The 14,780-nt window shown below is 39.6% G+C and overlaps 1 protein-coding gene across 2 annotated transcripts in view; it reads right to left on the reverse strand.

Annotated features, from left to right (window-relative positions):
- BAZ1B (bromodomain adjacent to zinc finger domain 1B) overlaps positions 1-13,498 on the reverse strand; it is an 81,461-nt gene extending 67,963 nt beyond the window's left edge. The window contains exons 1-4 of one of the 2 annotated variants that reach the window (XM_057487229.1): positions 13,321-13,497; positions 7,576-7,688; positions 3,715-3,831; positions 152-296 (exon numbers count right to left, since the gene is read on the reverse strand). In XM_057487229.1, coding sequence (XP_057343212.1) covers positions 152-250 — 99 coding nt within the window. In that variant the 5' untranslated portion in view covers positions 251-296; positions 3,715-3,831; positions 7,576-7,688; positions 13,321-13,497. Of the gene's footprint in view, positions 1-151; positions 297-3,714; positions 3,832-7,575; positions 7,689-13,068 lie in introns of both variants that reach the window. The other variant, XM_036887324.2, reaches the window with a different exon arrangement.
- Between the last annotated feature and the right edge of the window lie 1,282 nt (positions 13,499-14,780).

Below are 14,780 nucleotides of genomic sequence, written 5' to 3' on the forward strand. Positions count from 1 at the left end.
AAAATTTCATCCTTAGATTGGATATTAAATAAAGTAGATTTCATATATAATACAATTTTACACACACTGAGATGAATTCTGCAATCTATGTTGGAAGCTCCAATCCCGCCATCTGTTAGTGTCACATCACATTAACAAAATAGGTGCTCACCTCAAAGTCACAGTCTTCTCCCACAGCATATTTGGTCATGATCTCCAACCAAGCAGTATCTACTAACTTCTCTAAGGAGGCTGTATTATGGTGAACCATTTCCAGAACAAGTTTCTCATACCAGGCAGGAAACTCCTCTTTCAAACTAAACAAACATGTGATTAGTTACCAAGAAAATGCAGAAAAACCTATCCAGAGATTCAATTCAAGCCAATTCAAACGTGTCTTCAGCAAATATATATAATGCCCTGGGAATACAAAGATTAAAAACCATGTGGTACACAGGGAAAGAACTTTTTAACACCTTTCCCAGATAGACCTATCCCAACTAATTTTCTCATTTATAAAATGAAAATAACAGGCACATCATTAGGAAGGTCAAACACTTTCCCATTAATTTGTTTTTGCACTAGACTTCCCTTTTTAGGCATGAATTATTTATTATTACCATTTGCCCATCTTTTGGTTAGGAGACCAAACCTTGATTATATTTGTGTTAAGTCTCAATCAATAAAATGCTTTCAAATGCATTCATTCATTTAGTTCTCACAGTACCTAGTATATATATAAGGATAGGGAAAATAAATCAAGGTTAACATGTTGGAATCATGACTTGAACTGACCTCCAGGGCCCTTGCAAAGTAAAATACTGATATACCACTTTTCACTTATTAAAACTACCCCAAAATATTATTATCATACCCAATATGAGCAAGTAAAAAGTGCAAAGTAGGATTCATTAACTGCTGATAACCTGTTTCAATTCTTTTGGAAAGCAGTGACAATTAATTATCCAAAACCATCATATGTGTAAATATATTTACTGTTACTTTCTTGATGGTGTCAGATAATGGGAAGCAACCTAAATGGATAGCTGTTAGATATCCAATTCCAACCAAACAGTTTAATATTTGTGTTGCAGGGTAAAGGCGAGTGAGTATCAGGCATGAGACCATTCATGCAAATATAATTTACTAGGTTTATCATATTATGGTATTCTCAATCATTCTCTGTGCTGTTCCTAACTACACATGTTCCTCCAATTGACTATTAATCTTAAAAATCTCTTTATCATATTCCCTTACAATGAATTAACCTACCAAGTTATCTGCCATTCCCCAGTCATAATCAATAAGCTTCTAGACTCCTCCATGCCTTTGTTGAGGCTGTTACCATTGTCCTCTCCCCACTGTCCTCCTTCCCCGCTTAATCATCGGAGATGTCCTCACACTTCCTTAATTCCATGAAGCCTTTCCTGGCCCCTACAAATTCACTCCATCCATCCATTTAGCCTCCTAGTCTTTCAGGCTTAGAACTTCATTGTCTGTGTTTATTTCTGGGGTGTGAGGTTTGGACAATGACATTCAGATTTTTTTTTTACTAACTCTGTATTGTTTATATTCTTATAACGTGTACATTACCTTTTATAATCAGGAAGAAAAACAAAAAATTTCTACTTTGAATAAAAACTGTAAAACCTCACTGCTTTTTAAAATTATTCCTCTAATCATCCCCTATATTCTGTTAGCTATCACATCACATATAACATTCCTCAAGTGTGTTTGTTCTTCAGACCATCCCTCTGATGAAATGGGTTCTAAGGCCAAGGTTTGAACTCACAAGATTAAACCAAGCTAAAGTTCCTTTACTACAGGTGTGCCGAAAATCTTTAATATGCAAATATGTATTATTATGACTTTTCAAAAAGAAAGTTTGCAGTGGTTTTCCAAAGTTATGGCCAAAAACCTCTTTTCAGGATTAGAGAATTAATCTCAAATTCTTTCTATTCCCAATAATGCCACAATTCTCTACCTGAATACTATCCCAGCTAGCCTATGTAGACTTCCCACCCACTTCCTCCCTCTCGAATTCAGCCTACACACTGCTTTCAGATCAATCTTCTCAAAGCCCAATGCCAATCATCAAAACTGTCCTATACTCTTCTCCTGTTCAAAAAGTATTGGTGTCGTCTGTTCACTGCATTAAATACAAATGTTTCATCTTGACTTCTATCATCTGGCACCAACTAGCCTTCAAATGTTACTTCCTTTATAAAGTTTCAAAAAGTTTTCCCTAACATCTCCAAGTTAGTTTCTCTAGCCTCTAAATTCCCACTGTAATTTATCTTTTTGTATGTAGGAAAACAATTTATTTTCATTTTGAAACTGCTCTCTCTCTCGTATTTGTTCCTGATGGTTTTTCACTATTTTTTAAGTACGTAATCATTTGTAAGCAACATTAACTGACCTCTTCTTTACTATTACTACTTTTTATACTCTTCATTTGCTGTAGGTTAATGGTTATTATCTTTTATATGCATAGAATTCACACACATTATCTTTTTGTCCCAAAAAGACACCCAGAGAAGTAGCAGTATCTCTAGGAAGAACAAGTGCTTAGACAATGCAGAGAACTGTGCCTAGGCATTGTAACCAATTCAAGAGTTAAGTCAAATATGAGACCTGCCCTCAAGTTGTTTACAGGCTACTATAGGGGACAGCAACAACCCATGGGCCAAATCCAGCCTGCTACCAGTTTTCATAAATAAAATTTTACTGGAACACAACCATTCCCATTCATTTACATATTATCTACGGCTGCTTTCACTGTACAACCTCAGAGTTAAACAGCTGAGACAGAGACCACATGACCCACAAACCATAAAAATTTACCAGTTGACACATTACAGAAAGAAAAGGCTGGCTCACCCCTGGTCTAGTAGTACACTAAACAAGGCATATACACAAGTAACACTAATCCAAAGTGGAATAATCTAAGTGACCCAAAGGAAATAAACAGGCAGTGGGTTAACAGAGTTGGCTAATTATTACCAGTGACTGAGCCATTACTAGAACCCAGGTCTCAACCGAATCCAGTGCTCTGATACACCGACAAAAGAGCAGAACACTATGAGATTACTAAAATGTATGCTCTCTGCTTATCCACTATCAAGATTAAGTCAATGAGAAGTCTACAGAAAAAGGTTCCATTCGAAATTCCCAGAGTACTGTTTTATTATCCCTGGTTTCTACTTATCTTTTGCATGTTCCTACTGCCCAAATTCTGCATATTTTTAGAGAATACCCAGATGAGTAGACACTTTAACATAAACAGGTTTTTTAAAGATACTTCATTCAACTACCCCACTTAGATAAACTGTCTTCAAACTGTCTTTGATAGCTGCTGTAAATACTGTTTAAATTTCAAATGATCACAGAATAAAGAAAAGTTTCTAATTTGCTACCTCTATGTTACTTCTAGACTGTATCAGCTTCCTTTACTTAAAACCACATTTCCAGAGTATTTACAAAAGTATAGAGCAAAAACACTCAAAAGTCTGATAAATACTTAAATAAGTATACATATATACACAACTATATACTCTATACTTTGTTATTAGCAAAATGCCACTAGGCAAGAGTTCTCAGACACCAATAAATTATACTAATATATTCCAACTTATGCCCCATAAATTTAAATGCAAATACTGCTTTACTGTTAATCTCCCCCCTTTCCTAATAATGTGAAGATGGTGCTAGAAGGGCAATGCTTCTAATACTTACAGTTCAGCAACTTCCTGTTCCTCCTCCCAGGCCTCCTTGTGTGTTAGCTGACTGCTTCCGGTACTCTTACACGTCCAAATGCGTTCACTGTACCTTTCCAAGCGGGCTTCATACTCTCTGTTAACAGTGGCTCAGGAAAACAACATTCAAGGAACAGAGACAACTAATTCATATCCATAAAATACTTACCATATATATAAAATACATCTACAGTCTCCTTTCTATAATGTACATCATGAGAAGATAAAATTAACATCAGTTTTCAACTGGCAAATCCAAACAAATTTATTAAGACCAAAGTATGATTAAATTATACATCATTTTACAAGTAAAATAATATTTTAGTATAAATGTGATTTCTTCAATTTACCCAAGTTTCATTTCACTTCAAGACTCATGCAGCACTAAAAATTCCTAAGAAAAATATAAAAGCAAAATAAAACACAAGTGTTAGTAAGAAATTAAGGTATGTGGAATTGTTACGCAACTCAGTCAGCAAGTTGAAGAATCAGTTCCACAGTACGATCAGATGACTTATACCACAGTCTCATAGGGAGTTTGGAATAACCTTGTGCATATGCTGATGATCCACTTACTAAACAGCCTTCCGGTCTACGTGGAAAACACCTGCTGATACTTAGGGCTTAAAAAATAAACTCCATGAAGTCCTAAAAATAATTTTGATACAGTAGTATTTATCCAGTCTTTATCTTTTCTCCAGTAATACTACATTCACAAGTTACATAACAGTCAGGTTCAGTCTTTATGAGGGAGATGAAGGAAGAGAATATCACTTAAGTTAGGGCCATATATTACTTTTCACACCCTCCCAACTGGAATTCACTATCAGCCAGCCACATTCAAATTTTAATGATTAGAAACTAATTTCCTTTTTATGCACAGCAACAGATGCTATGCAAGAAAATAAACTGACACCAACTAGAGAATTAGCTGCCCATCTCTGAACCTTCCAAGTGACATTTTTTTACAGAGGTTGAAATAAAAGCATTTAAACAGCCTCCTCTGTAATATTACTTCACAACTTAACAAGTAGTTTATTTTTAATACATGGAGGTTCTTGCTTTTCCAGGGTTATGACCACTGAAAAAACAAGCGACAGGGACAAATCCATAGGTAATTTAAAACTGCAGCTTTAGCCAATAGCATAAAGGACCTTCCCTTACTCTATCATTCCCCAGATCTGCCAAAAACAAGCCAGAAATTACTTTCCTCACCAGCGGTGGTCCTAATATTTAAATGATTTAAACACAATACAGTACCAGTAAAAATCAGGAGTCAGACTTCCATAAAGCTATGTATATCCAATCACTGAAAAACTACAAAAACCTATAGAGAAAGAAAAGGAAATAGCAGAGCTTACATAGTGACATTATCACAACTACTCAATAAGATGGATTTGTTTTTTGCTTTTGTCTGTTTACACTAGGGGAGGAGAGGTAAAATAAAGACACAGAACAATCAGTAGGTGGATTTCTTAAAACATTCAAAAAGCTGATAACATTCTAATACATTATTTAGCTTACACTGAAGAAATCCAAGTACAATCAGAAGGAAATGTGAGATTAATATGTCCTAAAGAAAGAACATTAAGCTTTTATTATTGGCTGTTATTTTTAAAAGTAGGAATAATGTGTCCAGTCCATTCTCCGTAGATCTAGACCCACGCAGCCAACGATGTACAAAACTGTTATCACCTCAATGCCTCAGTGAGCCCTCAAATCCAACTTTTTCTAAACTCTTATGATCCCCTTCTCCTCCCCAAACTTGCTCTTTACAGGTATTCCCAATCTCACTTGAATGATTCCAGTGTCCAACAAATCAGCAATCAGGGAATCATCCTCATCTCTTCAGTCCCTAACTGCAGCCACTTAGGTATTTAATTCCGTCTTCTCTCTCCAATGGCAGAACCATTATCTAAGTCCAGCCTCTGATCCTCATTTCTCACGAGTCATATTTTAAAACATTTTTATTGGACTCACTGGTAATCCTCTTCTCTGGTCCCTTGTGCTCCTCACTCTAACATCCTTTTTTCTCAGTCTTGTTTTTAAACTCGTTTCCTCCTTCTGATTGCTTAAAAATCTCACATGCCCTCAAAGCCCCCTGAAATGCAAATACATTCATGCCAGCAATCCTTCCATCCTCTAGCTCCCACAGTTTGTATCCATCAATTAAAATGTTTGTTGTGTTTTACAGTGATTTTTATTTTAAGAAAAAAGTAGGAAACTTTTCCCAAACAATATATATTTAAATACCAAATATTTACCATTGATTATGATTTTTCAAAGTCCCTTCTACCCTGATACATATCTTTCCTATCCTCCTTTGAAAATCACTGCTATCAGTATAGCTTTCTCACTCTGGGTAACCTCACCCATTCTCATACTTCAATTACCATCTATATGCTAACAATTTCTATCACCAGTCCAATCACCTCTCTCTCAACTCCAGGCCCATATATACTCTAGCAGTGCAGATGTCTCCATTTGGGTATCCACAGCAGCACAATGTAAGAATGTCCAAGTTAAACCCTTCACTTCCTCTCCTGCACCCCCTCTCCCACCCCTCAATTTCCAGTCAAAACAGAAAGAGAACACTTGATCCTCTTCCAGAATTCTCAATTTCAGAGAAAGACACCACTAACCAAGTGACAACCAGAACAGAACTTTACCCTTAACTCCTCCCCAATCAATCACCAAATCCTATCAAATCTAATTAATTTCAGGAATCCATCTATTGCAATTCTCTCCACTTCAAGGGCTAATAAATTTATGCAGGTCATCATTACCTATTGCCTAGATTATTTAATGAAAGCCTCACGAGTCCAGTCGACACTAGTCTCAAGGATACATTCCACCCTGCAGCCAGTGACCTTCCTAACCTAAAATCTGCCTCTTTCCTATTCACACTTTTTCAAAAGCCTCCACTAAATTCAAAGCAAAGTCCAAACTCAGATCTCACAAGGTCCTGTGTAATCCAGCCCTCTTCTCTCACCACTAAGCAACTCCATCTCCATTCCCACTTCTTCACTCCAGCCATATGAAACTTCCATCAATTTTTAAAAATGAAGATCACCTTCAAACTCACAAACTCTTTAAAGAATATAGTCCTCTACTATTCTTCATCTAACTAAATTCTAATCATCCTTTAGATCTCAACTTAAAAGTAACTTTCTCCAGGGAACATTCCTTAAACCCTGAAATATGGCAGATTGTATTATTCTTTCTCAACATTCACTTCCTTTCCCTAAGAGGATTCTACATCTTCACCCACTGCCATCTGGCTAGCAATGCCTCCAGTGAAATGTCCATCTCCTCCCAAATGATGATGGGCTTGTCCACATGTCTTGTTTTGACCAACAGAAGTGAGCAGGTGTGACAGATGCCACCTCCAGGAAGAAGCTTAAAAACCCACCATGTTTCTGCTAGCTATTTCTGCCACTAGAAAAGCACACTACAGTCAGGGACTGCTCCTTCAGACTGCATCTTGAAATTTTTAAAAAGTCTTCCTTTTTTTTCACCCATTTTCCTTTTTTTCAAGTGTGGCCACTAGAAAAATTTTAATTACATGTGGCTCACCATTACATTTCTGTTGGATGGCACTATAAACCTAAAATGTACCTAATTTTCTAATAATGAACGCCCTCTGACAATAACACAAAAATTTTAATCAACTAATCATCTAAGTTAGATTAATTTCAAAAGTCTAAAACAAAGTCCTAAAACCCTTAAAACAGGATGTTTAAATTTATGTAAACTGTTCCAGTTATTATTTTGACTTCTGTTAAGAGAAAGCAAGATAAAAACAAAAATGAGAGGAGAAAGCAAAGCCCATTAGAAGGACATTAAGTCAGCTGCCTTTAAATCCTCAGATTTTAGGTTTCCAAAATAAGTCACTCACTCTCAAATAACCATTCATATCAAATGCCATTTGAAGTTTTTATGTTCCAGGGAGTGCTGCACATATAATTGCAGAAAAAATGTCAAAGCAATTCGCCAAAGGTTGTGAGAGCCATAAATGATATTTTCAAATCCTTGAGTATCTCATTATGAATCCACCTTTTCATGAGTTCAATAGCTACCTCCTTACCATAAAACGCTGCTTCTTTGTTTGATTCAGTCTTGTATGGATCATTGTTTTCAATAAAGTACTCGTTAGCCTGAAAGGAAGTACCCAGAAAAGTATGTAGTTAAATAAGCAAAACTATAATCCTAAGAGTTCCAAGTGAAATGACTGGCACCAACTCAAGGTTTGCTTTTTGCTCTATTTTCTCTTTGGACCAGTTTGTCATTAAGTTAAAAATAACTCTAATCCTGGCATAATAATTATTTTAAAGAAATTCAATTATAAACATCAGCATAAGTACATAAAAAACCCTAAAGACTCCATTCCAAAACTACTAGAACTAATATCTAAATTCAGCAAAGTTGCAGGATACAAAATTAATACACAGAAATCTGTTGCTTTCCTATACACTAACGATGAACTAACAGAGAAATCAGGAAAACAATTCTATTCACAATTGCATCAAAAAGAATAAAATACCTAGGAATAAACCTAACCAAGGAAGTGAAAGACCTATACGCTGAAAACTACAAGACACTCTTAATAGAAATTAAAGAGGACACTAACAAATGCAAATGGAAACTCATCCCATGCTCTTGGCTAGGAAGAATTAATATTGTCAAAATGGCCATCCTGCCTAAAGCAGTCTACAGATTCAATGCAATGCCTATCAAAATACCAACAGCATTCTTCAATGAACTGGAACAAATAGTTTTAAAATTCATATGGAACCACAAAAGACCCCGAATAGCCAAAGCAATCCTGAGAAAGAAGAATAAAGTGGGGGGGATCTTGCTTCCCAACTTCAAGTTCTACTACAAAGCCACAGTAATCAAGACAATCTGGTACTGGCACAAGAACAGACCCACAGACCAGTGGAAAAGAATAGAGAGTCCAGATATTAACCCAAACATATACAGTCAACTAATATATGATAAAGGAGCCTTGGACATACAATGGGGAAATGACAGCCTCTTCAACAGCTGGTGTTGGCAAAACTAGACAGCTACATGTAAGAGAATAAAACTGGATCACTGTCTAACCCCATACACAAAAGTAAATTCGAAATGGATCAAAGACCTGAATGTAAGCCATGAAACCATAAAACTCTTAGAAAAAAACAAAGGAAAAATCTCTTGGACATAAACAGGAGCGATTTCTTCATGAACATATCTTCCCAGGCAAAGGAAACAAAAGCAAAAATGAACAAGTGGGACGACGTCCAACTGAAAAGCTTCTGTACAGCAAAGGATACCACCAATAGAATAAAAAGGCATCCTACAGTATGGGAGAATATATTCATAAATGACAGATCCGATAAAGGCTTGACATTCAAAATATATAAAGAGCTCACGCACCTCAACAAACAACGAGCAAATAACCCAATCAAAAAATGGGTAGAGGAACTGAACAGACAGTTCTCCAAAGAAGAAATTCAGATGGCCAACAGACACATGAAAAGATGCTCCACATCACTAGTCATCAGAGAAATGCAAATTAAAACTGCAATGAGATATCACCTCACACCAGTAAGGATGGCCACCATCCAAAAGACAAACAACAACACATGTTGGTGATGATGTGGAGAAAGGGGAACCCTCCTACACTGCTGGTGGGAAAGTAAATTAGTTCGACCACTGTGGAAAGCAGTATGGAGATTCCTCAAAAAACTCAAAATAGAAATATCATTTGACCCAGGAATTCCACTTTTAGGAATTTACCCTAAGAATGTAGCAGCCCAGTTTGAAAAAGACAGATGCACCCCTATGTTTATCACAGCACTATTTACAATAGCCAAGAAATGGAAGCAACCTAAGTGTCCATCAGTAGATGAATGGATAAAGAAGATGTAGTACATACACACAATGGAATATTATTCAGCCATAAGAAGAAAACAAATCCTACCATTTGCAACAACATGGATGGAGCTAGAGGGTATTATGCTCAATGAAATAAGCCAGGCGGAGAAAGACAAGTATCAAATGATTTCACTCATCTGTGGAGTATAAGAACAAAGAAAAACTGAAGGAGCAAAACAGCAGCGGAGTCACAGAACCCAAGAATGGACTAACAGATACCAAATGGAAAGGGACCGGGGAGAATGGGTGGGAAGGGAGGGATATGGTGGGGGAAAAGAAAGGGGGCATTACGATTAGCATGCATAATGTGGGCGGGAAGCACGGGGAGGGCTGTACAGCACAGAGAAGACAGGTGATTCTACAGCATCTTACTATGCTGATGGACAGTGACTGCAATGGGGTATGTGAGGGTAACTTGGTGATGGGGGGAGTCTAGTAAACATAATGTTCCTCATGTAATTGTAGATTAATGATACCAAAATAAAAATGAAGAAAAAAAAATCAACGTAAGAGTGTAATATTCCAATGTAATACTGTTGTCAATTACCCTTCAATTAAAAAAAAAAAAAAGAGTGTAATGTTCCAACTGTTCAATAAAATCCTGTCTTGCAATACAATGGAAGTCCTATTCTTAAAACATGCACTAGTCACTCTTGCCTAGAGTCAGATTAACTGTATATTCTAACATCCCCTCATTACACTTCTCATACATCCATGCTACAAAGGTTATGAACTGGGTTATTTCTAAGCTTAGAAACTAGGATAGTTAAAATAATTCAAAAATATTAATCCACAGCAGGCAGCTTGTAGCTTCAGTTCCTTCTTAAAATCAATCTTGACTTAAATACATTCAGCGTACCATACTATTTTCAAAGAATCACATCAAGAAATGACTTTGGTAGGTTGATTTTTCCTACTAAGATCTAGTGTCTTGTTTGGAATACTACTCTAGAAGTAATGTACGACAGACTCAAAGCTACAGTACAATAAACACAAATCATCAATGTTCAGCACCCAGTCATTAAATATGTGCATCATTCACAACTACCACTGTAAGTTTAAGGATGTACAATAATGTCCTCAGGAATATACCAACACTAACAGCTTAGGTTAATAAAATACCATACAAATATGCTATAGAATATACATGTGATCAAAAGGTGGCTATTTGAGAAAATTAAAGTATCAAATCCTATCAAAATATAACTAAATATAAATTAAGAACTGGAAATAATAATCCTTCAAATGCAGCTGTTAGCCAATCACATACTTGTTTTCCTCTATGAAATCATTAGTAGCCTAATAAAGAAATATGCCAACATGCCAAACACACAGTACTATTGTTTAAAACCCATCCTCAAAGTGCTTCCACTTGTAGAAATTCACGAGACCAATTTCCCCCCAATATATAACACAGTTTAAGAACTCCTTTGTTCAAAGGGTTCTAAATTCTGGTATGAAAAATTTTTTTAATTAAGAATTTTTATTAAATACATAACAAGAAGTTTCAAGTTTCAGTTTCAACTGTCGTTAAGAGACACTCCTCACACAAATCACTGTATTTCAATGTTTTCAGTAAATGGTATGAAAAAGCCTGTGCAGCCAGTTCTAAATTAGCTATCCACAGCCATTTTTTACATGGCTCAGTACCATTTACAGACTTTGGAACTTTTCTCTATCACGTTTCTTATGCTCCACTAGAACCAGGCATGAAAAATTTACATCTGATAACATTAGTGTGTGAGTATCCATCAACTGCTCAAAAGACGACATTTAAAGGACATTTGAAAAGGATATGAAAGATTACCACAAAATTTTTTACTCCACTGATGTTATGGAATGTTATTAAAAAAAAAAAATAGGGCACCTTTAAGAGAATGCTGTATTTTGTAGAGCTAGAGTACTTCTCCAAAGCATTCCAAAAGTCCTAACATAACAAGAAAAAGAACGAGATTACCACTGCCACTCCTCCCTTAAATGCTCATCTTACACCAAGAACTGACAGAGAAAGTCGGCTCACATAATGAAAAGTCAGAGAGTAGCGCTCCACGCTCTTATTGTGATTTACTGACAAGGGATGAGGCAAGAAGAGCTCTGGATTCTACTCCTGACTCTCATCACTTTAGAGTGTGTGACGTTTAACAAATCAACCTCAACCTTCTGGGCTCACTTGGCAAACCAGGCAGGAGAACCTGACCATCCCCAAGATCCATTTCAGCTCCAAGATGCTGTAACTATATTTCTTCAAGGGCCTTCCTACAGCATGGACTCACTTTCCAGGTCCGCTTTTATGTAAACAACCAACATCCATAAACTGTCCTGGAAAAAGAACTAGGTTATCCTATAATGTATTACACTGAAGGGATGATCAAAGACAAATCAAATGACATCACTCACCTGGATACTTCCTCCTATGCAGAAGCAAGCAAGCAGAAATTCCTAAGAAACCATATCCTTCCAAAGGGAAAGGGCTTATAAAACTCACACATTAGCTTTTACTTTTGAAGCTTTCTGTACACTGAAGAAAGCTTGATTCAGAAATCTCCTTTTTTACACTTAAGCTTCAGTAAGGATGGATGTCATCTGACATCCAAAAAAAAAAGTAAATAAAAGTCGTCTAACTTTTAACAAAGACAAACCTTGTGGAAGAAACCTTAAACAAAGATTAGAAGAATGCTTATTTACAACACCAGTCTCGTGCTCCTAAAATACAACAAAAAACTTGAAGCATGTATTGCTATTTTAAAAAATTGTATTTGGAGACACATACAATCTCCTTCTAAATCGTCAAAATTTCAAACCTGTGCATGCCCAGGGAAGGAAAGCATCAGCTCCTTCAAGATAACTTTTTTCTACCCCTTCCTCTAAATCTGGAAAATCATTCTTGATTTTGTGTCCGATCCTGTCGGTTCATCACCGGCCTCAAGTCCACTCAGGAGGAGAAAAACGCCAAGTACCCCCAGAGATCTGGGCAAAACGCAGTTTCATACAAGCCGAATCACGAGGCGCGCGGGTACGATTTCAAAAACTTAAGTAGAAGGTTTAATTTAAAAATAAAGCAGCAGCAGAGAAAGAAACCCCGCTCACCCTGGCACTTCAGGCCTAAAGCCAACCGGATGGAGGTGGGGGTAGCTCCTAGAAAGCCAGGGCCGGGGACAAAGTGCGGAGCAGGGAAAAGGATGGTGCGGGGCTCCAGGGCGACCTGAGCGGAGCCGGTGCGCGCCCACGCCCACCCCCAGGAACGGCGGGCTGCGGCTCGGGGTACAGGCCCGTTGGCGCCGGGCGCGCTGACAGCTGCCACAGTCCCCGGCTACGCTGCCCGCCTGACCGGACGAGCCCCCGACCCACCCCGGCCCACCCCGCCCCACCCCACCCTGCGGGCCGCCTGGCCGGCACGGCTGGAAAAGGATACTCCCGGGTGCGGAAGGCTTCTTGAGTGTGCGCGATGGTGAAGAGCGGCTCCTCGCCGGGAAGCGGCTTCACCAGCGGGAAGGGCTTGCGGCCCAGGAGCGGCGCCATCGCGCCGGCGGCGGGGAAGGCAGCGGCTCCTCGGCGAGCCCGCGGCGTAATGCTAGGCCCCGCGGCCAGGAGCGAGCGCCTAGCTCCCGGGGGTGGGGTGGGGGAGGGGAGGGGTGAGAGGGCGGCGAGAACTCGGCTCCCTCACCGCTGGCGCGGCCGCGAGAGGGCCATGGAACCGGACGCAACGGCACCAAGCTCCCACGCACACCGCTGCGCCGTCCTGTAGCCTCTCGTCAACCTTTACTACGGATCCCCGGGTTCGGCAGTCGCGACTCCTCCTTAGCGGCACCGGAGAAAATTATTGAAAAATGGCGGGAGATTCCCCTCCTCCCCCCGGCCGGGCCAGCGCACACACTAACTTGCTCCCCTGTGGCGCCGGTGGCGAATGCTCCAATAGGCGGAGAGCTGGTCAGCGCTCACAATCTATTGGCTCAGAGGAGCTGCCGCTCTGCGCTTTGGTCCTGCCCCGCTCCCCGGCCGCGTAGTTGGGTTGCAGCGCACTAGAGGGCAGTATGAAGAGGTGAAAGGTCACGTTATGTAAGTGCCGGTAACAGGCGTGCAGGCCTCCAGCGGCGGAGTTGATAGTGGGGGACAGCGGGGGTCGAGAATTCAAGGAGGTCAGGCCAGAGAAGCCCCCTAACAGACACTGCGCCATCTGTCATCGACGGCGACACCGACATCCGGGTACCACTGTCCGTGCGCTGCGCCGGAGCGGGGGAGGGGCAGCGCGCGGCCAGGGGCTTTGTCTTGCCACTTGTGCTCCGCCCCCTTCTTAAAGGCGCCGCGCTCGGCCACGCCCGGAGATGCGCGGGTGGGAAGCGCAGGAGCCGGCGGTGGGAAGTAACCCTAAGACCTTGCCCGAGCAAAGGTTATATTGAAGGACTTATTGAACCCCAGCATGGCTTACCCCAAACTTAACTTCCTCTGGACGAGAGCGTCGTTGAAATCTCGATGTTAGTATGATGCTTGTTGGGAGGGACTTTCTGGAAAAGATAATAGAGATGCTTCTTTGGAAAATTAAAGCACATATCTATTAAAGATACATAATTCATTCATATAGTCTTTACTAGCGCCTGCAACGTGCTGGGTGCCATGGGGAAAAAAAATAAGAGACACAAATAATCACAGTTTCATGTAATAGAGCTGTACAAAGTACTCAGTAAGAAGACAGAGAGTGAGGACATGTGAGCTGCTTCTCCAAGCAAACTACACCCACATAGTCCAAAATCCCTTTGGCTGCCCACTACAATTAGAAACACAAACTTAATAAATCTTTCCCTATTAAACTGTCTCCCTCAGTTCAAAGATCTTCAGTGGCCCCAGAACATGCCTTCCCAGCCTATTCTTCAACCAGGGCTAGACTTGGATTGCTAGGTGTCCTTCAAGGCAGCATGCTAATGCCAGACCTTTTTCTCTTTTTCTTCTCATCTTGAGGTGAGTGTACCCCCAATGAAAAGTTACACACCACCTCTAAGGGGGCCTCCTCTGACCACCCAGCAGAGAAGGCAGCTCTCCCTTCAGTAGCCATTTCTTCTAAGAGGACTAGGAGAAGTCTCAGTATGACATTTGAGTTGACTGTGAGAATATAAGTAGCACTTCACTAGG

This window comes from Manis pentadactyla, chromosome 10 (genome assembly GCF_030020395.1).
Source record: "Manis pentadactyla isolate mManPen7 chromosome 10, mManPen7.hap1, whole genome shotgun sequence".
Lineage (NCBI taxonomy): Eukaryota > Metazoa > Chordata > Mammalia > Pholidota > Manidae > Manis > Manis pentadactyla.